The sequence below is a fragment of the Phaethon aethereus genome, assembly GCF_964289735.1.
Source record: "Phaethon aethereus genome assembly, chromosome: 4".
NCBI lineage: Eukaryota > Metazoa > Chordata > Aves > Phaethontiformes > Phaethontidae > Phaethon > Phaethon aethereus.
The window spans coordinates 45,136,736-45,161,984 of NC_138578.1; the positions used below are offsets into that span (position 1 = coordinate 45,136,736).

The 25,249-nt window shown below is 35.1% G+C and overlaps 1 protein-coding gene across 1 annotated transcript in view; it reads right to left on the reverse strand.

Annotated features, from left to right (window-relative positions):
• Positions 1-428: 428 nt before the first annotated feature.
• Positions 429-25,249, reverse strand: part of GPM6A (glycoprotein M6A) — a gene marked incomplete at both ends in the record, with an annotated part of 127,888 nt that continues 103,067 nt past the window's right edge. The window contains 4 exons of the mRNA XM_081999335.1: positions 429-581; positions 7,774-7,839; positions 9,139-9,215; positions 11,354-11,507. Coding sequence (XP_081855461.1) covers positions 429-581; positions 7,774-7,839; positions 9,139-9,215; positions 11,354-11,507 — 450 coding nt within the window. The remainder of the gene's footprint in view (positions 582-7,773; positions 7,840-9,138; positions 9,216-11,353; positions 11,508-25,249) is intronic.

Sequence of the window (25,249 nt, forward strand, 5' to 3'; positions counted from 1 at the left end):
TTGAAGTATACCTGTAGTTAAAGTAGTTATTGAACTCAAAACTAAAAAGTATAAAAAGCTACTTTTTTTCCAAAAACATATAAGAAACAATGCAAAAGGTGTTATGCATAACACATACAAAGTGATTAAAAAAATCAAACACATATTTGTATTTGACAATAGTTTAGTATCCTTGATCTAGCAGAACTAATTAGCTTAAAAGGATTCAGGAAAGGCTATTTAGGAGTTTTGTGGTAGAGAATGGTCACACAAAGTAAGAACTAATTAAGAAACCAAGTGCTAGACAACCAGGAATTGTACATGGGTGATATGTAAGTCACCCAAACTATCTTTTGTGAGAAGCACTTTCAATTATTTTTAAAATGGTTGGATGGCCTTTAGTTAAACAACAAAGCATTCACATATTAGAAAGTAAGACAAGGTTTCTTTTATGTGTAAGCATTGAGCCGCTCTTTAGAGCGAGTAGAATGAATATCATGAAGCTCTTGTTCCTCCTTTGATTTAATATCCTCATATTTTTGCATTCTGCAAGCATCTTTCACATAGGCCCAGTTGGCAGACAAGACCATGAGATAGTGGACCTGTAAGAGAGGTAACAGGGAGTTAGGAACCAATAGAGCTAGTCAGAATCGAGCAAGTTCAAACGTGAAAGCTGTAAGACAGGGACTGCGTTTTCATCAGAAGGAACTGAGCATTGTTAAGTCAAGAAGTAGTACGGCAACACGATGTGAAGTTCAACCTTGAGCTTCATTAAGCCTCAGATTACTCAGCTGACAGCTGTTACTGTTACTAGCAATTGGTAGCAAAAATTAAAAGAACTAAAAAATCAACAAAGTATCCCTGCTTTACTTTTTCAGCTAGTCTGGAAAAATGCCTGCTGGTTATTTCTTTCTTGTAGATTATTCTCTAATGAATTTGTTAAAGTAGTTGCTTAAGACAGAAATATGCAGTAGACACATCTGTAGTCTTATGGAGGCATATCTAATACAATTAGAAAAGGATTTGCTTTTTTTTTTCTTGTTAAAGTTAGCATTAGCTTTCCATTTAACCATGATTTATTTCTTTCACCTACAACTCTATCTATTTTGTCAAAATCAGATAATTTGGGAAAAGTTTGTCAAAAATTGAAAAATATAGTTAGCTAGGCAAAATGTGACAAAATATAGTTACAAATGAACCTGAGGTCCTAAAAGGGCACATACCTGTCACCATTTAATTTAGTAATTTTATTTCACTGTTTTATTAGTTATAACAGAGTTTATTTATGTAACTCTTTGAAATGCATGTAAAACAAAAAAAAAGTTATTTACATGATTTTAAGACAACTTCTGTATACATCTTGAATGAAGCAGAAACAATGTTCATGTTCTATGTAAATCTTTGAATATGTAAATATAAATTTATTTAGGTTTTTTAAGAAAACAAAATTGAGAGCTTTCCAAGTGTTCCATCCAAAAACAAAATAAAAATTATCTGAAAAGAAGAGGAAAAAAACCGCACAGCTGTGATTATGATACAACTTATTGGTGAGCATTGCCCCTGACTGACTTGCAGCCAACACAAATCACTGTATGAACTCTGATGATATACTCCCAAAGAGCTTGGTTTATTTATGTCGGCAAACAGGGAGGACAGAATGTCTATGAATACATCTGAGGATTAAGTACCAGTTAAAGGATATTGGCAGTAGTGCCACATGAACAAATGTTTTTCACATGGCTTTGAATAAGTTTAATCTGAAAGTCACTGAAAGGTATCTTACCAGCAGAAAAATTACATTCTGCAAATTTTTTCTATTCTAAATAGAGGACGTAAAACACCCTAATTACCTTTGAGATGGAGTTTAATAGTTTGTAAAGATCCTATGGTATATCTGCCGGTGACTGAGCTTAACAACTGATCCAGTCTTCTGAATAGTGGCAGTGAATAGTCAAACAAGTGATAAATTTTAACATAACACCAACACAAGGAACGAAGCTGAACCCTCCAAACAACTGCTGCCAAAAATATTTTATTCAAAGCTCCTCCTTCATGGGCAGTCACATACTATCTGCCTTTAGATCCTTTTGGAGTTAGTTTGCTTAGTCTTCATGCTTGTGGCCATCTACAACGTAAAGTCTGCTTTGGCGGCTTGTTAGCGAGACAAACTACTCTCCTGTCCACTTCAGCTTCCCAAGTCTGGGCCTTTCAGGACATCTGCAGACTTTGAAAGCTTTCCTTCTGAAGGTGGACCGCAAAAGTCTCACCTTCGTTCTGCTGGATTTCTTTGCAAGGAACTTCTGACCTTCTCAAAACTTGTCTCCCTCTCACTTTAAGATGTGCTCTGTTGGCTCTGTATTCAGCCAGAAAATAAAAATGTTCAGTAACAGTATTCAACTGGTTTATTCTCGGACTCTCTGGACATTTATTCCTCCCCTAGCAGGCTTTCACATACTTTCTGATGAGAGCATCTCTAAATTTATGTTAATCAACTGTCTAAGTGGCACAGATAATTTCTCGAAATCAAAAAGATTCCACCTCTGCCTAAGAAATCAAGAAACTAAACTAGGATTCAATTGGTGGAAAATGGAATAGAGTAATCATAAAACCACCTTGAGATTATGCAAATTCTCCTGTTCATATTGGACTGTTGTAGATAGATGAGTATCTTAGATTCATACTAAATGGACAGAACCAATTTAGTATGTTCATTCTTTTTTGGAAATCCCAGTGTTGCCTTTTTCCACAAATGTTTGGTGGCAACTGTTGCTGATTAGTGCAGGCTAATGTACATTTCTTAATCGGGATAACTAAGATCAAGGAAAGCGTTCTGAAACCCTTCAAAGGACCAAATATTTTTCATGTGTTTTTTGTCCTGGTTGTTTATGGCAAACTTTCACCCAGTTAATCCCTATTTGAGGAATACAGAATTAGTTGAGGAGCCATAAAATAGGAAGAAGTGTTCAGAGAATCTGTCTTCTAGGGAAAAGACTAAAGATAGTAGTATTTCTACATGTCTTTAGGAGTTTCTTAATATCTGTAGTACAACACTAGCAGCACAACCTGTGACGACAGTGCAAGTGCTGGAGATGGCAGCATGTATTGTGTCACTCTAGGACACTTTCTGGATATAATTTAGCACACAGGAAAAAGAAACGCCTTGTGTCTAACTCACCTGTTCCAAAAGCTTTCACCATGAGTACTGTCTGGATCAGGCATTTCTAGATCAAATGAGAGACACTAATGCTGAATCCCCATTTCACCGAATGAAATGCCTTACATTTCCTCCACGGTAAAACTCTTGAGAAAAATCAAAAGAATCAGGCTGCTAATATTAATAATTGTCATCTCATACAATTATCATTTGCATCTAATGAAAACACCAGTGCTGGTCTTTTGAGGGTAAGATTTCAATTGAAAAATACAATTTGAACCTCAAACAGATCGTAGACATGAGAATCCTAGATGTTGGGGGTATCCGAGCAGTGTCACCACACCCTCCTGACCTTTTAAAACACATCCACCAGAAAACCTCGCAACTGAATATGTGATGAACATGGGACCACGTAGGCACATTTCTTATCCTCACAAAATATTGGGTAATGACCCAGCAAGAGACAAATTTGAACCGAATGTCTTGCAGCTTCACTTGGCATTTTTTGTCTACTAAATACATAGACAAGCTATTCTGAAAGCACGTTGGCCACAGCCTGACCTTCATTAACTCCCATTCTTTGCCCATCCCTTCCTTAAAAAGTTACAGAACCAAACTTCTGGAATAACTGCTGAAAACTCCTGGAGTTCACATTCACTATTGGCAGGATGACTTTCCTGGAAACAACTACTTAAGCTTGTGTAATGAACATAATCTCAAATACATATCCATGTTATATAATGACATATACGTCTAACAGTCCCACCACCTTCAGTTTTTTGTTTAACACCATGTTCCTAGATAACATTGTCACACTAAGGAGGTCATCTCTAAGTGGCTGTCTAATTGCATTTCACAATTCCATGACCTGAATAGCCTGAAGCTAGTGAGGCCCTGTCAAGGCTTATTCAAATTGAAGCAGGGCAGCTTCCACAGCCTGCCTCAGGATGTTTCGATTACAGACATATGCAAGACAGTGCAGGGTCTTCCCATACCTATGAAACATTCCTGCTTAGATTTCTTCATAAGGTGAAAGTATGCTTCAACATTCAAAGCAGTAAAATTGCATCTAGGCTAGGAAGGGGTTTTGGTTTTTTTTGTTTTTCCTTTCCTTTTGGAGCATGTCATTATCTCAGCAGTTATCACAAGTCTAAATAATTTTTGCCTCCCCTTACGTGCATCTAATATTTTTCAGAAGAGTACAAAAGTACTGGGGGAGAGGGACTAGACCACTTACACATTTTCCTTGTTCTTGTTTCAGGAGAATTGATTGCATCTCCATCTTACAGGACATAACTTCTGTGGAAGTTGAGGCAGAAGAGTACTGCTCACATGGCAACTTTTGAGAAGGGAAACTGTGTATCTCATAATTCAGTTTTGCTGTAGTGGTTTTGGGAAAACATCACAGGCAGAACGCTTACTAGCTTTACAATCAATCATGTCTTCTGTTTCTATCTGACACAACATGCACGACAGTAAAACTAATACTATTGCTTCAATGATCATTTCCATACCCATTTATTACCCATTCAGACATTAGAGAGAACAGTAATGTTCAGAATCTTACATAGTCCAAATTAAGTATGATTCAAAATCCTGGCTATTTTTTCAGTGCTCAAGATGCTCAAAAAGAATCTACAACATTAATAATTCTACCTTTTTTTTTTTTTTTTTCTTGGTCTGAAGTCTAAGAATGATAAATTTTCAAAACCAACAATTTGACATCTTCCTTCTCTGCAAAAAAAAAAGCTTTCCCTGACACATACTGTAAAAAAACCGAATTTTTCTAAACATCAATCCTAACTCATAGGCCAATTATCTTTTTGAATCCCAAACCAGCATTCTTCTTTGGAAACTAAATAGGCAGCTAGTGAATTATGAAAAAATTCTAACATTCATATGTAGATCTTAGACCAAGAGAGAGATTAAAGCAGTAGATATGGGAAAATTGTGACTTGGGACCAAATGGTTTTGTAAGTATTAACAATTTTTTTTTGTGGGGGTTTTTTTTTGTAATAAATGACTACATTTTAAAAAATATTTATTTTTAAAATACAAATTCATTAAAAGTATCCTGACAGATGGTCTTAATATTTCTGAACATGCTGATTTCTTTGGTGAATTTCATGACAAATATTGACATTAAAAGAGTTAAAGAAATCTGCACATACTAAATAATCTGGCACTTGCAAATGTCCACAAATCCAGAGGTGAGGATACAGTGGAGTTTATCAATAGCATGACTTAAAATGTCATTTAAAAGTGCAAATTTTACCAATTCAGTTATTCAGCAGTCTCACTGATGATGCATTAATATTACTGGCTGGTAATAAATACAAAATACTTACTACTTTAGTCAGATGGACTATTCTAGTTTAAAGTAACTACAAGAAATATTTTTAAAATGCAATATATTCATAAGCTTTCCTTTTTGTTAAGCACCTGTATTTTAATCTCATTTTTTCTGTTAAGAAGTCTTGTTGAATTTTACAAACATGAAGAACTGCTACTGTTGTGGATATATATAAAGACTAACTTCATTAAATCATATTTGTGATTATTCTTGTAACAGCACGTATAGGGAAGGGCACTGGTTCTCCCGTGACTTAAATGGCTTCTGCGCACTTTGCTCCTCACCCTAGCACATTGCTGATACCTTACCACCTTCTCCTAATTTGAGCATAGGGGGAAAAAAAAAAGATGTTTTCTTCTTCCTATATGAGACATTTAGGACCCAAAAATAATTTCCCCTAAATTACTTCTTCCGTGGGAAAACACACTTCCCTTGAAGAAAAGAAACTGTTAATAACTGCATGTCCAACCACAAAATTCTGAACTTTCCCTCATGTCCTGTCCCCCGGTCTTTGAGCTATTGTGTCAATTATGAAGCACACTGCAACACATATATGTGGTCTAGTATGCCAGTTTTAGAAATTACCACCATGAAAGAGTGGAGAGTGCTAGCTTTCACCAGGTACCTAACAGATCACAATGGTAGGTTAAAAACAAACAATTTAATTACAAAATTGAAATATATACAACACAGTTGCAAACATTTCATAAAACATACATTTACCAGCCTTTGGACGCTATCCAATTTACTAGCACTTAGACCCTTACCTTATATTTCTGTTGAAACAGTCATTGTTATTATGCCTGCTCTGTGCAGTCACAGAATCCAATAAAAAGCATACTTGGGTATGCGTAATCCTTCAAAAATATGGGAATAAATGCGAGCCATCAAAGTAAATTCCTAGTGGATTAGTGCTTGGTATAACACATGTATGGCATCTTTGATATGGTATTGTGAGCTTTGAAGGGGTTTTTTTAAACTTCATTGAAAGTATCATGTATTCAAACTACGTGGCTCAATGTTCATGCTTAATTTACTTCCACTGGCGATGGGTTTGTTTTAACTGAAAATCTTTTGTTGGCTATTCTGATTTAAAACTCTCCTTTGAAAACCAGAATTGTTATCTGAAAAAATCAGCATCTGACAATTACTACTGAATATACTTCAAAATAATAATGCACTGGAGAACTAATGGTCTCTTGGATATACTTTCCTAACACTAATATATATATTACAATAATTAGTATTTGTTCACCATTTTTTCAGCTGAAAGCAGAAAAGTCTTATTTTGGAAAATCAATTAAAGTATTAATATAAATTATATTATTCTATTATACTCATTATTTGTGGTCTTGAAACAATAAATATGTTAAAATATATATTTTTCATTTAGTTATCTCTGCTGTGTTGTCAGGGTGTCATATAATACTGAAAAAATGGCAGAGAAGAATACAAAAAAATCACTGAAGCAACAGGAATACTAGCTTCATTGAATACTCTCTGATTGTCCTTTTTATAAATGTAATTCTAAAGAGAACAAAAAATTTACAGCCTTTAGGATTCAATGGAAAATTACTAGTAGTAGTATTAATAGTAATCACCATCATTAACATTTTTCTTATGGAATGTATCAGTACCAAGTAACAGTCATTTTTCATTTCCCATTCAGTGTGTATTATACAAACCTACGCTGCTACAGACTCCCCATTCTAAAAATATCTTTACGTTTAAGCAGACACAGCAGACAAAAGGCAGAAGAGCAGGGCACTAGCTCATACACTTTTTTCTCAGTGGAACATTCCTATTGGCAAAATGTCATCAAATTCAAAGTAATCTTCATTATAAAAAACAAAAAAAAATTAGACATGACAGAAAAATTGACACATACACATATACGCACAGAACAGACAAAAAGAGTCTGCTTCTAAAATAGCAGCCTGGCAAGCCTGTGAATAGCCAGAAAGGCATATATCATAAAAATATATTACTATGGTCATGAGACAGATGTGGGAGTTCAGATACTTCATCAACACGGCAAGAGAATAGTAAAAATTCTTAGCATGTACTTAAAGGTTTTTATTCAAAAAAGTAATCATGATATTCTACTTCAAAGGCAATCCATCAACTTTTTTTTAAAAAAGATAAGAGAGAGTATTGAATTACAGAATTATATTTTAGTAATAGCATTGAGTGATAGTATGGAAATTGAGTAACTGATACTAAGTCACAACAAGAATGTATTAGCAATTCCAATGATGACTGAAGTACAGAGTGTTGGGTAGCTTACCATAGCAATGACTGCCGCTCCAGCTCCGGCAAGTGCCACAATGAACAAGTGGAATGTCATGTTTAACTGCAAAGGGGACAAAGAAAGGGACTTTCATGGTGGTACACTAAACAGAAACTGAACAAAAAGTCAGAATGCGGTAGCAGTAATTACCTTGCTGGTGCCACCCTTCTACAAAAGCAATAATTGTTAATACTTTTCCCAAAAGATTGACAACATGACATGACATTGTGCATGTGATTGTTTTGTTACACTACTCATATCAGGGATAAAGCATAATTCCATTTTAAAATAATGTATTAAAATCACAAAATATTAAGAAAACTAATTATTTAAAAATAAACAGCCTGGCACTTTTCTTTTTTTTTTTTCAGTTACAATACTACCAGATCTACAACTGTTTGTGGTGGTTTCTCTAGTGGCAGAGACAGCCTAAGAAAACCCCATTTCCCTTTGTTATCTGTAGCTTTCCATCCTCATATGTTGATTTACTTCCCTCACAAATTTGCCAATAAAATTTGTTCATAGTGATATAATAAAAAACAGGTTACTTAAATAAAATACAAGTTAGCCACCTTCCTCACCCCATCCCAAACCAAATGATTACACTTGGTTTTAATTTCAATGATCTGGTTTACACAGCAGATGATGGGTGTTGATTGCACAGCAAGGGCTGCATTTTCTTCGATGTTTTTTGTAATAAAGGCAGGTTTTTGAATAAAGCCAGCTTGTGTACCTTCACTCTAAGATTTATTCAAACATAGTAAGACCCAGGGAACCATTTAGCAAAGCACCCTCTGACTTCACAGGGATCAAGATTTAAGCCTCTCTCTTTGTTTTAGATAGATGTACTTCTGTTTGTCTTGCCTTCATCTCTGACCATTTAAAACCAAACCAGAAATCTCAGCTGCACTGAAATAGGTGGCCTTTGGCTAAGGGAATAACTGAAAAGAAAGTTATTATCCTAACATATTTTGGTCAAATCCATTAGAAATCTTTACTCTCCTGTCACAACAGTAATCATAAGATGTTCAAACAGTTATTCATTATAAAGACCTATTCATTGTGCAAGCAGGTGCATTAGCTTTCAAAAACATCTCAGTGAAAATACACATGACAATGGACCTCTTAAAAAAAAATACAAGTGTATTTAGAAAACAAATGGCTGGGGAAATTGCACTGACTAAATTTGGTACATGGTAAAAGACTAGGAAAAGTACTTGCTGACTGTATTTTCCACTGGGATTTTATTTCATCAGCATAGCTAGAATTAGAACATTAAGAGTATGAAGCAAACATACATCAGTTACTTCCTACTATAATATATATTACAGATTTGCCAATGATATTATCACATTTATTCACCTCATTGGAGTCACACATCTTGATGAAACTTTCTGATGTGGTGCAAACCTTCTTTTCCTCTCCAATAGTTACAATACCTGGAGCAGAATAAATATTCACAGTATTTAGTATTCCTAGTACATAGCAGCTTACTTCGTATGAGCCAGAAAAGCTAAGAAATACAAATTCTTGGCTGCTTTGCAGAACTTTTTTTAAAAACAAAATCAGTTTTCTGTTGATGATCGCAGAATGGAGCACCTCCTGTATGAGGACAAGCTGAGAGAGCTGAGGTTGTTTAGCCTATAGAAGAGAAGGCTCCAGCGAGCCCTTATAGCAGCTTTGCATAAAGGGGCCCTACAAGAAAGCTGGAGAGGTGCTCTTTATCAGGGAGTGTAGTGATAGGACGAGGGGCAATGGTTTTAATCTGAAAGAGGGTAGATTTAGATTAGACATAAAGAAGAAATTTTTTACTGTGAGGGTGGTGAGACACTGGAACATGAGAAGTTGTAGATGCCCCATCCCTGGAAGTGTTCAAGGCCAGGCTGGATGAGGCTTTGAGCAACCTGGTCTAGTGGAAGGTGTCCCTGCCCATGGCGGGGAGGGAGTTGGAACTAGATGATCTTTAAGGTCCCTTCCAACTCAAATGATTCTATAATTCTATCATCATTTCAGCCATCACAAAACTAAAACATCATCTATTTAGTAAAAGCCCTAGTAGTAAACATGCAGTTAATAATTTTTCAGCCATTTTTGAAAATATCTTCATTCCCGATTTTGATCAGCACAATAATCAAAACACCAGAAAATTGTTTTCAACCAGTACATACGCTTACCATGTTGTTCACATACATTGTCTATCCTCAGGTGCTGTATATTTTTTTCAGATGTGTGGATCTGGTACAACACTTCATTTACATGTTATAAAAAAGCACCACCCAAACATATACCTTATCGTAATTATAGTTTCTCTAGCAGCAAGAATAACTAGAATCTGCTGTATTGTTTCCCTTAGCTAATGAGCAGCTACTAAATCAAAGACTAGCTTGAAAAAAACCTGCTATAACTCAGTTATCATGAAAAATAGTACTGGGTTTTCCTATTGGCAATCAGCAGTTTTTACACTGAATTTACAGTTCACAGAATACTAGTGTTCTATGCACATTTAAAATAGAATTAATAATAAAAATTATGCATTAATATTAGCAAAATAAAAGGCCATAGAAAGAAGAATGAATACTCTTGATAAGACCTGTACAGATAACTGTTTTTTGAACTCACCTGTCATGTTGGGTGGGGGGGAATTAGTAAATTAGAAAAAGATTTTTTGTTTCCCTTTTGAAAACAATAATGTGAAATATTTTGTTTCAGGTTTAAGTGAAATGCTTAATATTAACCAAGCTGTTTCATTCCCAAGAAATATAGCATTTTTTAATATCTAAAAATAACAGTTAAAAAGATACTGCAATTTATATTAGGCCAAGGCAACAAAAGAAAACTCAAGGAACTGACTGACAAGACTATGATTACCCAAAGTTCTGTGGGCTGAGAAACCATGGAGGCCAGAACATCTAGATTCAAATCAGTCTTGTGGCAGAAGGGAATGGCATTACCAGCACCAACACAAGATTTCTCAGGCTGTTTAAGATTCCAAATGCCCTTTTGTCCAAATTTCCCATTCCCCCCAAAAGACACGTATGTGTATATCCCCACTTTATTCTAACCTCCACAGTTCAGGCTTTAGCCTCTGCTCTCTCCACCAGCCTCTTAGAGTGTTACTATTTGTATTGTTATTCTTCATTAAAATTTTTACAAGCAATGAATCTTGTCCCGTTGCAATTCACCTCTAGGCTCTGCAGAGACAAATGATAACCTAGGATCTCACATCTCCAAATCAGTGTCCTATCACAAGATTAAAGAGTCATTCTCCAGATAAATGACTAATTAAGCATTTTAGAGAAGTTCCAGCAATTCCAAAAGAAGAGACTAAACAGAAGCCCCAGGCCAAATTTTCAGTACTCTGGGAAGATGGACAATGTTGATTCAATTTTGTCAGGCCTGGAAATGCAGTGCACCTCTAATATACCGCTTTGACTAGTGGGTAAAAGGATAGAAAGGGTTGCTTAACAATTGTTTCAGAAATACCGAAACAGTTCATTTCAGATACATGGAAGCAAAGCAATATGACGTGTTCTTTTGTGAAATTTTGCTTTATATTTAGTGCTCTTCATTCACATACCATACTGGCGAAGATCCAAGCAGAGATTAGCTCCATCCACTACAGTGGCGTTTCGGCAAATGGTCCACAGATTGAAGTACATGTAAACAGGCAGAGAAGTGAAAGCTGTAACACCAAGCCAGGCCAACATAAAGATGTATGTCAGCATAATAAACTGCAGTAAAAGAGGGAAAAACAAAACCAGTTGTAAGTCAGAACTTAACTGATACTTCATTGCAAAAAAGGAACCACAGAGAAGTAACAGATGTATTAATGACAGTTTTTGCCTGTTTCTTTCCTTATTTGAATGACAGTTTTGTTCTGAGAGTCAATCTACGATCTGGTCAAAGTGACAGAGCACTAACATGATGTTTCTGAAGAACACGCAGTTATGCTTCCAGAAGTGCAAGCTTACTCCACATTCCTGGCATTCCTGGGCCTGTGATTGATGCGAAGCACCGCATCTGAAGTACAGACAGCTGCATGCTTTGTGAAGCACGTCTCTCCCTCTCTCTCATTACCGCTACTCCACAGTTAAGACAAGAGGCCACATGGTTGTTTTTTCCACTATCAATCATGATGTAAAAAATTAGAATGAAATACTATAGCCTTTATTTGCTTTTGCTTTTCAAATCTGGATATTAATAAAAATGAGTCATTATCCATGGCTGCCTCAGAATCTCACTGGCAAATCCATTTTGCATTGAACCAATGAGACAATATATTTGTCATTTTGTTACTGTATTTAGACATATTTCGGGTCTACCTACAAGGAAATTCGTTATTCAGAACAAACTGAAACAACCTCTGGTAGTAAGAAACCCATTAAATGACATGCTTTGCAACATGTGTTCTCCAAAGGCTACACATTTTCTTTTTTTAGCCATGAGCCTCAGGAGTGTAGCCATCTGCTTGTAGGAGGCATTGAACTCTACTTGCCTTCAGGGCCAGTGGTCATGCTGGCACACCCAGCTTCTGTAAATACCCAACTATGCTACGTTACTACTCTGATGCTAACCTAAGACGACGACATTCATCAATAACAAATTACCTTTTCATTTTATGCTGTGGAAAGGATATGAAGATGCTACATGGTTAAATGTGGAAGATAAGGCAGCCTCTAAATGTTGAATCCAAATAACCCCAAGTTTTGATGGCTTCAGAAATGCTGATGAATCTAAACACATTACTGAAACAAAGAAATTTCAGCACACTAACATTTTTATAGCTGCTTACCACAGAAAAACATTGACTCTGAGAATAAGAAATAAGAGCTATTTTTGAAAGCTGAATAAGCTAGTCCACAAGCTGCTTAAAATTAAACCTTAAAGAGTACATAAGGGGAAAATGGAAGACATTTTCTAGTTCTTTTTTAATGTAAAATCTCTCACATCAGGTAATAAAGGAAAAAGCCTAATATAAATACAGATTTTATTTATGGAAATCAAATAAGGTCAGACTCAAAAGGATTGTAAATGGTAGTAAAAATTGTTACAGGGCTGGCTTCTCCATGTGGACCTGATCGGGAAAAGCAATCCAATAAACCAAAGGGTTTTAATTTTAGGTGAAGTAGTTTTATTACTTTGAAGGTATGGGATGGACATTCTCAAGCAATATTAGAGAGACCCTAATTTGATTTACTCTAACTCACTTCCAAAGAATATTAAATAAAAGCCATTTTAATTCTGAAGAAGTGTATTTACATAGGGATTTAATGCAGTTAATTAATCCAGTTTAAAATTCAATTCAGATTTATTTTCCTGATTGTCCCTAGGTAGATGAGTCTTTCAGCAGTAGTTTGAAAAGCTGGAGAATTTATAGCACTAAAAATAATTACCAGAAGGATGCAGGAAAGTAAAAGATAAAGTGGAGCAAAGATTATAAGTATTCTATTTAATACTTTGAGTATCTGCTTTCTATAATTTTCTTTATTTAGTACTCAACACTTCAGCTTTACTGGCCAGTTCATAAGTTACAAACCATTTTAACTTTTACCTTAACATCAAACTAGTTTGAAAGAGAAACCGACGTGTCTAATTTATGTTTAAAGATTTTTGAAAATGTATTCATGCAGATAATGGCTGTCTTCCTTTCCAACTTTTCCCCAAACCACACTTACTAGAAAATGAACTGATAAAACAAAGAAAGTGATAGCAAAGTCTATAATAAATAAACACCCTTGAATGTTACAGTAGACTTTTCTGTGTGTCAGTTGCTTTATGCAATGGAAATTCTATTCCATCTATTGCGGAGAAAATAGTCAATACAAGCAAATACTGTTCGGTACATACATACACACTTAAAAATAAATATTTTTCATTTTTTCTCCTTTACTGTTTTGGGGTTTTTTTCTCCTCTCCATATTACTGTGTTAAAGATAATGAGACAACATCTGGTTCAACCCCAGGCATTCATTTACAAATAATTACTTGGAAAATTGCTTGGAAATGTAGATTCAATTCAGGGCTATGAATTCCCAACTAAAATGCAATGTCTAATCTTAATTTATTATCAAGCTAAAGGGTTGTACTCAATTTTTCTAAAGCAGGAGCAAGAAATAAGAAAGAAGGGTCTCTGTGTGTGCTCAGAACAGCCTTTAAATTCCCAGTTTACTATATTCTAGAAGTATTTTAAAGGTAAAACCAGCCTGCTAACTTATATTCTATGAGTTGCCAAAACTAGATAAGTTTGAGACCTTGTTTTTGAGCCTTCTTCTAGAATTTCTGAACTAAATACATTTTAATAAATTTAGCACATCTTTCAGTGTAGTATATGCATAATAATTTAATGGAGAACTAAATCTTTCATATTAGTTATATTACTGAACTGTAGTAACAGCTTTTAAGCCCGGGCTCCACAAAGATTCAGGAATCTTCCCATTCTGTGATTACCACCAAACAGAGAAAAAAGATGAGCCTTACTATGAGCATTACAGTTCCTATTTAATATCTTTTTATTTTCTGAGCTGTAATACAGATGAAACCTGCTGTAGCCTTGCTTGCTTAAGAAGCTTGTTTGAAAACCTGTACTGAGATAACACTATGCATTGGTATAGCAAAGAGGGGAAAAAACCAGAACTTATTAACCTCTAAAAAAAAATCTGCCTTGGGCATAGAATAAGAGCAGGAGAAATCTGTCAGATGATGGCTGCTGGGAGTCACAGGAGTTGCCTTAGAGAGAATTGCCTGAGTGTTTATGGGAGGGGTTCTCTTTTAAAAACATGAATCTTCTTGGTTAAGTATCTCAGAAGTGGTGAATCAGATGCTGACTTCATTTTTAAAACATCCTATTTTAGAAAAGGAAGAACTTTATTTTTCCTCTTTCAGTCACTTTCAGCTGAAGAGCCAGTGGCCAATAATATGCCCAAATTCATGTCATAATACCAAGAAGATGGGGGAAAAATAGAGAAATTCCCTTTGTTTCATGTAAGAATAATTAAAATGCAAAACTACATGTTAAATCACTTGGTAGCTATGAGTTATCCCTGGAAGCTGTTATCACTGACATCAGTGAAGCAAATCACAAAGATGTGATCTGGGAAATAATACACTTTCTGCTGTAGGAACAGTAAAAAGCAAAAGGTTAACCTTGCGCAAGTTATTAGTTTTGTAGCAATAGGAGGTGTTAGTTTATAAATTCTTGTTCTAATGGAATGAAATTGTGATTTTTTTTTTAAACTACAAGGGAAGGACTAAAATATTTTTTAAGATAATTTTCTCTGCTATTACAATCTTGCCTCTTAGCTCTAGAGACCTTACAAGAAATGCTTAAGGAGCCTGTTCACTACAAGAATTAAATTCATAACTCAGCCTCCCGAGATTCAAAGGGATCTTTCTCCTTTGAAGTAGCATTCTGCTACATGACAAGACAAAGATTTATAAAATAGCAGTACAGCATTTTAAAGAGGTACCACAGTTTGTTCTTTAGTATGCTATGTATTGTGTAGGTAGTGAAAATTGCTTTCTCTGATCAGTTCAATTTTCACCATTAAGAAACCAAACACATAAACCCAAGACAAGCTGGAAGAGTGAAATTCACCTATCAAATCATGAAGATAGAATTCACTAATAGATAGTCAGTTCACATTGGGAAAGAATAGCTAAATGGGTAATTATTTGAACAAATCGTATCTTTAACCTTTGTAGCAGTTAATTTCTTGTACCAACCCCATGGCTGGTAAAACCCTCTTGCCCTATTTTATAAGCTTTTCATTGCTAGTAATGGCTTTCCTGAATCATAAATTATTAAAGTAAACAAATCATCAACACTTCTGGAAAGATTTTTTTATAAAATCTGTTGCTCAGATGAATGTCAGGAGGCAGAGATTTCAGAGCATGTTCTGAAATGGTATCTATACAGCACAAAAGATTTCATGGTGGTCATAGCTGGTTGAAATCCTGTTTCCACTGAAAACATTACCCAAATCATATCTATTTTAATAAGATCAAGATTTCAATTACTGCTTCCTTTTTAAAATTTATGGGTACTGGTCCCATGAAAAGCACATTCATTAAATTTCAAACACTGTTCTTGCTTTAGTTTTGTTATAAATATTTCAATACCCCTGTAGAAACATTGTATGATTGCTTCAGTGACTGTAGGGACAGACGGTGAAATCATATCTAGAAGGCATTGTTACTACAGAGATAGATTGAAATGCAAACAAAGTAAACTCCAGTCGTTTTATTGTATGAGGACACTGCTGTTTACTACAAAAAAATAATATAGAAACATAGCAACAAATTCAGAAATGCCTGAATAAAATTTAACTCCAGAAACCTCATTTTGCCAGATACTTTTATCTTTGTTCCAAACCTCTCAGTGCTTACATTTACACTTCCTCTCAATTTAGTCATATACTTACTTTATATCAACTCCCTGGCATGAGCTCTCAACCCAGAAAGTCGTAAGAAAACGTACACCTTGCTGTGTTTATATCTCATTTAGATTTATTATCCTATGACACACACACAAAACTTTTTTTTTTTTTTCAGTTTGATGATCTAAGAGGTTCCTTCCAAGTGTCTTCACAGGCTCAGAAATTCTCTTTGACAGTTTTTGTTAGAGATCAAAACTGCATCTACAGAGACCATGTAGCTCCATCCTGCCAAAAGCCTATTATGCTGATTCACTATGAAACCCTGCCAGTGCAGAACATCACCGGAAGGTGAGCCCAGGATTAGCCTGGCTGTCTCTAACTGGAATACTGGGAGGCATCTGACCTCCACAGTCTATTATGTAGTCCTGGTTCTGGGTGCAGTTTCCCAACTACACATCAGAACAAGACCCTGTGTGTCATTTGATGGTAACTCAGAAGCATGAAGAGGAAGATCTTTTCAATTTGTTCCTGAATTGCCCTGTCTCTCTAACGTTCACATTCAGTCGTCTATAGATTTGATTTCAATACTAATAAAAATGTATTTTGCTTTAGCACTTCCCCCAGCTTTAAATTCAGAAATTAAATTCAGAATAACCTTCCTCAGTTTTGTCCATTTTTCCTGGAAGAAATTCCTCTGAGTTAATGCTACTGTGCACATTCTGCATAAACACATTTACATACTCTTTTTAAATGATGCATTGCAGTCATCACGTATTTCCTCAAATGCTGAACTTTGTCGTGATGAAGTTGTACTGTTAGAGTGCATAGTTCTTTCTGCAGTTTAGAAGAAGTCAGAATTAAAATATGTGTTCCTACCTGAGACTTATTGTTTATTTGCATTTAATTTTCTATAATGCAAGGTTCTGCCTACCACCTTGCATCTATAGTCCAGACTAAGTACCCTCTTTTGATCAATGAACTTTTATCATAGATTAGCATAAGTATTAGATATTTTGTTCCTGTTCACAATTTATAATCTTACATTACAGGTGTTCAGTTTTTTTTACTTTCAGGAGGTTCGGAATTCATCCAACAGAATTTTGCAATTTGTGCACTTTTAAAGAAGAGTCTCTACATAAATATTTCAGTCTTTTCCCAGTGTTTTTTTGCAACAGCTTCTTAAATGTGTAGTTCCCCACGTGCAAATACTAGAGAGGAGCAAGTGGAAAACTCGATGAGTTCCTGTGGAAAGGATTTTAACATTGCAGAAGCTAAAACAGCCTTTGCTGTTTCATCAAAAATGTTAGGTTTTTCTAGAACCGGCGATACTATTTTTATTTGTTTAAATCTAAATGAATCATAATGTTTTAAGTGGTCAAATGACAAATTGAAAAAATTATACAGATGTCTTTAAACTCATTGATATGTCACTGCTTAATATGTTACAGATCATCTTTTGCCACCCTAGCTGACCTCTCTTGGTATTCATATGCCGCCTTCTTACACACAGTATGAAATATGAAATACAAAGTCTGCTTGGTCTAAAATATCACTCTCATTGCTAACAATCACTTGTTGGACATTTATTATTGCCTCCACAAAACATGTTCACCCTATCTGTCTCTCTCTGACATATTATATTCCTAGGCACAGTGCCAAGAGTCTTGTTGAAACATGGATACGTTTCATGCTATGCTATTACTGTCATGTGGTTGATCCTTCCTGGCTTGCATTCAAGTCAACTGCTTCAAAAGAAAAAAAAAAAAAAAAAGCCAATATTGGTCCAAATTTCTCTTCATAGTGGGAGAGACATCTCAGGATTACCTAATTGCAATTCATCCATATACTAAATAGTAGCTACTGTGACATTCCTTAGATTGTTAAAATCTATTACCAGAAAATTAAATCCCTGAAATGTTAAAGTTTGAAGCATCCATTCTATGGAACTCTTTTGTTTGAGGTTTTTAAAACATTTTACTTCTACAGATATTTTAGATCTATGAAAAACTGATTTTGACAAAATTAAAGGCAATTCTCACAGTTACTTTCTGCTTTTCATCTGCATATACATTTTTACAAAATTTCCTTCAAGCATGTATTTGTATTTCAAGGTTGAAATATTCTACACATGGTACCTATTGCTTTGTAACTATTTAGATGCCTATAAAAAGCTGGTTTACGTTCTGATTTACTCTGAATTGATTTACTGGTAGCAGTGGGGGAGGAGACTTCCAGAGCTGTATCAGAAATACAAACAGACTATTCTCTAACAAACTGATTCATTTTTTGAAACTCTATTTTATAAACAATTCCACTAACTATCAGAACATACTCAGTTCGAAGAAGATGGCTTTGCATTGATGCAAGGCTAGGCATTCCCTGAAGATTTTATAACTCATCTTTTCAGTACTTCCTTATAAACCAACTATACTATTTTTTAAATTTCTTAATCTTCTTTAGAAATTTGATGCTTTTGCAGCATTGTGCTGCTTAAAGTTGTTAGGATTAGTTATTTTATATGTCCTTCAGATAAGACTATCATTTCTGTAGTCCAACAGCCTTCAGAAGTCTTATAGAGACCATTGAATCTTATCTGTTATTTAATGGCAGCAGAATTTCCTATTTAATTTTACAGTCTTCCAGATAGGAATTACTTTTTCTCAAAATATATATGCTTATATTTTCACATTCTCAAAGTTTTCCTCCTCCTTTTGATATACTTTTTGGTGGTGTTTCTAACACTTAGATCTTCTCTGGGAATGCAGCTAAGCTATCAATTTTGTGTTTAAAGGTGATTACAGGTAAATAATCTGGTTTTTAAACCACCTTTTTAAAAAAATGGAGTATCTTCATTAAATACTGCTGCTTTATGTGTTCTTGAGACTATGTTCATGTAATCTAACTATTCAATTCAAAGACATAAAACATGAAAAACAATCAGTTCTCTCATGACCCACTCTCTGACAATGTTGGCAGGTCCTGGTAGTAAATTTTCCAGGTATTTTGCCTCCAAATTGCTGATAACCTATTTATAAAAAATCTGATCTATACTCTAATGGGTTTCAGTGATGACAAGTTTTCTATACACAGAAAAAGATAATACCCAGCTGGGAATACAGATTGTTTACATTTTTTGCGTTGCCAAGACTGTGATTTTGTTCAGGAAGTTTGCATGGTCTATACTTGGGAGCAAGACAGTGAAGCTTAAACTAGAAAGCAGAAATAATACTCTCATAACTTCTGTAAACAGATGTATCACTCGAAGTGAATGCTTGGCTGTCAAACGTAAAAACTTGTGTTCTTTCCTTGTTTGTTGTTAATGGGGCTTGAAAAGCCCATGAGAGAATCAAGGAGTAGGGACCTTCCTTTCTCGTTTGTTGTCTTGCTAAACAGTGAAATTCAGTAACATGTCTTTTAATCAGCCAGGGGATTCTAAAAATGTGACCTTAAATATTAAAGCTCTTCAGCTGAAAGAAGTATTGATAAATATACTCTGGTTTGCTAAATCTAACCAGCTTAACTTGAATGCTAATCATTATGCACAAGTAAAAGTGTACAAGCAGTGAGGGGATAAATTTACAAGTTTCCCTCCTTCTTCCTGAGCAAGCAATACCAAAATACATTTACAATGGTAACTATGAATTTATAAGGTTGATATGAAGAACAAAAAGCTGTATATGGTTTTGTAGATTTGGGGGATAGTAACTTGAAGCGGGAGAACTGAAAAACAAGCAGGCTAGAAAAGATTGGAAGTAGATAAAGGACACATCTTTGACCATAAAATTGTGAATTTATGATAACGCCACTGACACTGACAGGTTTAAATAACTATAAAAAGAGCAAGATGTCTAGATGCAGTGAAAAAGAATAAGGCAGCCATATGAGAACAAGGTTCAGGAAAAACTGTGATCATCTTATGAAACATTCACGTTAAAACTGAGAAGTATTTTCTGAACTGGGGGGAAATAAAGCTGTCATCTTGAACAATTTATGATGTTTTATACTAGAAAAGTAAAGCCCATGGAGAAAGTGTAACGGCTCCCACAGTCAAGCACACTTTGGAAATATATGACAGCACGTTTTCAGAAAACATTTTCATTAAAAAAAACTACTTATTGACTGACTTTACATGCCAAGCAAAAGTTCTGTCCTCGATGTGAAAGACACACTTACAGCACAATCTGAAGTAAAAACATTTTGTCCAGTTTATCACCAACAATAAAAATTCTGTCCGTAAGCAGCAAGACCAAGAGAAACTGAGAAGCTGCTGGCAAGGCATATTACAATGTCTGGCACACTCCTCTATTAAAGGAAGCAAGGAACACTGCAGTCAACAAAAGAGCTGCGTGTAAAACACATGGGAAGTTGTGTGAGAAGAGGAATGATTAGACAAAATTATGTTTTTATAAGTGTGATATCGCTGAATGAGAAGATCTGGAAGTATAAAAAAAAAGCAAAACAAACCAACCTGGCCAGATTAGAGAAATAAGACAGACCAGAAGTACAGTCAGCATTTAGAAAAATATAATAAAATAATTTCTGAGCTCACTACAAAAGATTTCTAAAACTATTACAAATAGAGAGCAAAAAGTAATAATTTGCATTCTTCTTTCTTTTTAAGAAACCGTATGTATGTTAACAATGTAGTTGGGAAAGTAATGGCATAAAGATGATTCTCTTAACCACTTGGCTGAGTTCTGAAGTATTGCTAGAGCTTGCTCTTCCTATTTCAAGAACAAGCACAGAAGATTACAAGGAACACAGTCCTCTAAGAAAATTCCGACACTGGTCTAGTATCCATAGATAAGATGACTTCCAGAAACCTATAAAATCCTTAATATGTTTTGGTTTATTTTATTTACTAGCTCCAGCTATGTTTAGGTAGCAAATGTTGTTCACCTAAACTCCGATTAAAAGGGCCAAGCAGGATACATCCTACTAGATTTAGATACTTGACTGAAGTGCTTTATATTAAAGACCTAACATAAAAGACTTGAGGGTTATTCTCTCTTTGCCTAAATAGGACAGTCATTTGCAGAAAAATTCAGCTTATCTAAGAAAGTCTCTCTAAATCTTTCTCCCCTTTAACTACTGAAGGAGCACAGGCCCTTCTCTTGGAAACCTTAGTGACATTCCTAGTTAGGTGGGATACATCTGTGTCACAACACATTCCCTCTGAAATTAACTTCTCCATCAGCTTCTGGACATTTGTAGCAATAAATCATGATTATGGTTTTTAACCATGCAGTCTGAAAGGTCAGACCACTGTACGAATCTCACCTTCCCCATTTCCCATGTCAGTGTCTGAAACTACTTACGGCATTCACGACTTCACTTTTATAGGGACAAGAGTTTTTTTAGAAGCTTTCCTTATTTAAGATGGGATGAAGGGATTCTAGACCCATAAGTACATCTGCTGTCTTGGAGAGAAGGTTCTTTACTTTTCATAAATGAAGCAGAAGCGGTATGAAGCATTCTGCATTCCTCAGATACCCAATCAAAAGGAAAGCCTCTCTGTCTGTCAGCTCTGCATTTTGCCACCAGAATACCCAGATATGGTATCTGATTTTCAGAAATGAGAGCTTCATTTCTAGCATTCAGAAATGATGCATCTGTTCTGGGTGGGAAAGCCAGCTGAGCCTGCACTGAACTGTGTTCCTCCTGTTACACGAAGAATCAAATGTCACTATGATGCAGTTTCGCTGCCTCTAGAATAAGTGGTCTGGCAAGGGCAAGCTGAATTGACAACTTCACATCCCTTACAGATGGTTTTTCAAAACATTTGTGAAGCTTCCGTGGTGTTTCTTGCAAAATAAAATCTGGAAATATTTTAGAAAGTTCAAGATTTAGTTTAAGCACTCAAGAAGCATAGGTCAAAGAGCACATAGGTATCCAGGTAACCAAAATAATTTTCAAAGGCAGAAAAATCCCTTTGATACTTTAAAACAAAAGGTTCCTAAATACTAAAGATACAGAAGTTATATTAGTCAGTGCAACTTAGAACATAAAGTATCTTTCTCTAGATCCTTAACATGTTTCTTTTAAAAGGTAAGATACAAAGAAATAGAAATACAACTGCCAGGATGAAATCTTTATCCAATGTTTTCAGATTATATAAAAAGAATTGCTTTCTCATTTCCCGTAAAATTTTCTTAAGAGTAAAAATTTCAAGGAAAAAAACTTCATTTGTGTTTCTTTCTTCATTTTTGTTTATTGACTCCGTAAGCAGACATTCTAAAACAAGGTGTAAATTAGGCTTTCCATGATCAAGCTAGCTGAATATAAATAGGAAGGGTATTAAATTGCAAACATACAAACAGTGTCACAACTGGCTTCAGGCCTGTCCCCTATTCTTCACTAATCATGCTGCAGCACAATTATATATAACTGTTTATTTAATTCTCTAAAAGTATGTTCAGGCATTGAAAAGTGAAGACTAAAACCACAGGCATCCCTCCTCGAATGTGATTGGCATTGTTATATTGCTTATGTTTTACTTTTCACAGTAAATTAATTCTGAAAACGTAGCTAATGAGACTCTTCACTGTCACTTTCACAGGCCCTCTCTCAGATCTGAGAGGGTACACTCCACAGCAGCACCAGCATGACTTGGATGCTAAGACTCTGAATGCTCATATAGGCTGATTAATCGACTATACAATCACTGGAAAGGTTAGGATGAGCTATTTCCTTTTCAATTACCTCAGGGGAAAAAAATTCCTTTTGCCTGTGTAGACCTAGAAAGTGAGCTCGTCACAGTGAAGGAGGGAGGTCAGTAAGGGCACATAAAAAGTTTCTGTAGATGTTGGCTTTCAGTGTTCTTAAAAGCATGCTTTTCAAAGAGTATGTTGATAAGAAATAAATTTTTTAAAAAACTTATTTTTCAGATTTCCAGTGAGAAATATAGCTTGTCCATACAAAGTTAAAATTAACTTCTCCTCCTTGAAATTTTTTGTTCATTTTTTTTTCCCCCTCTATTTTCCTTATAGGTTTAGTCCCAGGCATAATAAATATGGTCATGCAAAATGTTGATGAGAAGTAATTGGTGATAATGGTAAAGTAGAAGGACTTCGTTTTTGGTCTTTAACATGTTAAACTAGTATTTAGAAAGACATCAGCAAATTTGATGTGAAATCATAGTCACAAGTAGGTTTTTACAAAGGTATTTTTGATGTGGAGCCATTTTTGTAATTTTAATTATTCAAAACAACAAATATCCTGTGGGTACATTCTCTTAGTATTAAGGTATTGCTAGAAGAAACCAACTGTTTAGTCTTTGACAGCTTAGATTGTAATATTTACAAACTTACTATCTCAAAATTTTATACAAGGAAGCTTTCTTGTAATATGTAGTATCTGACAATCCTCTTCAATAGCATTATCCCATTTGGCAACTGTACACAACAAAATTTATTACTGTAAATTTGCATAGCAATGGAACAATGTGGGCTTGGCACAGAAGAGTACTGATTAGGTTTGATTTATCTCTGACAGAATCACAGAATCATTAAGGTTGGAAAAGACCTCTAAGATCATCAAGTCCAACTATCAACCCAACACCACCATGCCCACTCAACCATGTCCTGAAGTGCCACGTCCACACATTTTTTTAACACCTCCAGTGATGGTGACTCCACCACCTCCCTGGGCAGCCTGTTCCAATGTTTTAACACTCTCTCAGTAAAGACTTTTTTCCCTCCAGTCATCTTCTTGTTCTTAGAGTTTATTTCTTCATATCATTGCATGATTCAAGGAACTGAATAAATTATAAACATATCACTGCTGGACTGAAATATTTGCTAGTTCCAAGTGTTTATTTTTAAATATGAACTCTTATTTGTCCTTTAAGAATTGTCCCTTTAACACAAACATTACAAATGACTGATGAGGAAAGTAAACTGCTGAAGGAATGGATTTAATGAATCATTAATGACAGTGATATTAACCATAGAAATAGATGCTTAACTGTTCATTTCTTCTAGACATGTACTACAGAACTACGGTTTATACTGCAAGGGCATCAAAGCTGTGAGAGGATGCAACATTGTTCTGCTGCAGTACTGAGGACAGGCATATATGAGAACTGTGAAGAAAAAATAACATTCTGAAAAATTTGCTATTCTACACATAATTTGAACTAGCTTAGTAGATTCTCAGTGAACATGGATTAGAGATTTCTTTCCAGGAGATGAAAGCAGTGTTGGTATAACCAATGATTATTCTTGTTTAAAATGTTCTCAGTCTTTATTTATATATTTATTTAAAGGCTTTAAAACAATTCTTAGCTGAAGTGCCAAAATCATACAATGACATTTGACAGGAACAGAAGAAAAAAAGATTAAAAAGCAATATTACTGTGGAGCATGTTCCATCTATGTAGGGATGGCATACATGACATATTCCCCAAATTCCAATATGCAGATTATCTTTGTTCAGTTTAACCTTAAATGTCCAGATGTCCAAAATACTAGTTTTGATAGTCTTTAGTGTGACTGGAAGATATTCTGTATCACCTACATTTGTTCCTACTCTGTATTCCAGTTTAATAAAGTTGACATTTGTAGGAGGGTACAATGGGAAACCCTCCTCTGGCTATTATTTTATGCATCTGTTATTCTAAGTATGGTATATCATTAAGTCTGCTTTAGCACCCAGATCTACCTGTCTGTATTTAATGATTTATTTTTCATCAGAAAATATGATTTGCTGATACTGATGGTGTTTGTAGAAATGTCCAACTCCAACAGCTACCAAGTATGCAGGCGAGTCAAATACCCCAAAAGTTAGTTACTTACCTGATATTGAACAGAGATCTGAAAATAATCCCAGTTCAAATAGTCAGCAATTTTTAGTATGAGAAACCTCCATTTAAGTCCCGGTACAAATCAGAATTTTTTGGATCTAGGTTTTCAATGGTCATAAGGGAATGGTCTCTCCAACCCAGAGATAACATAGGAGTAAATAATGGGCTGTTTGCCATTTAAAAACAAACCAAAACTTTACAGCAGGTCTCACTTGTCCCAAAGAGGAACAGATAAGATTTCTAAAATAACAATGAAAATATTAGTAAGAAAAACATTTCTTGCCCAGTACAGCTG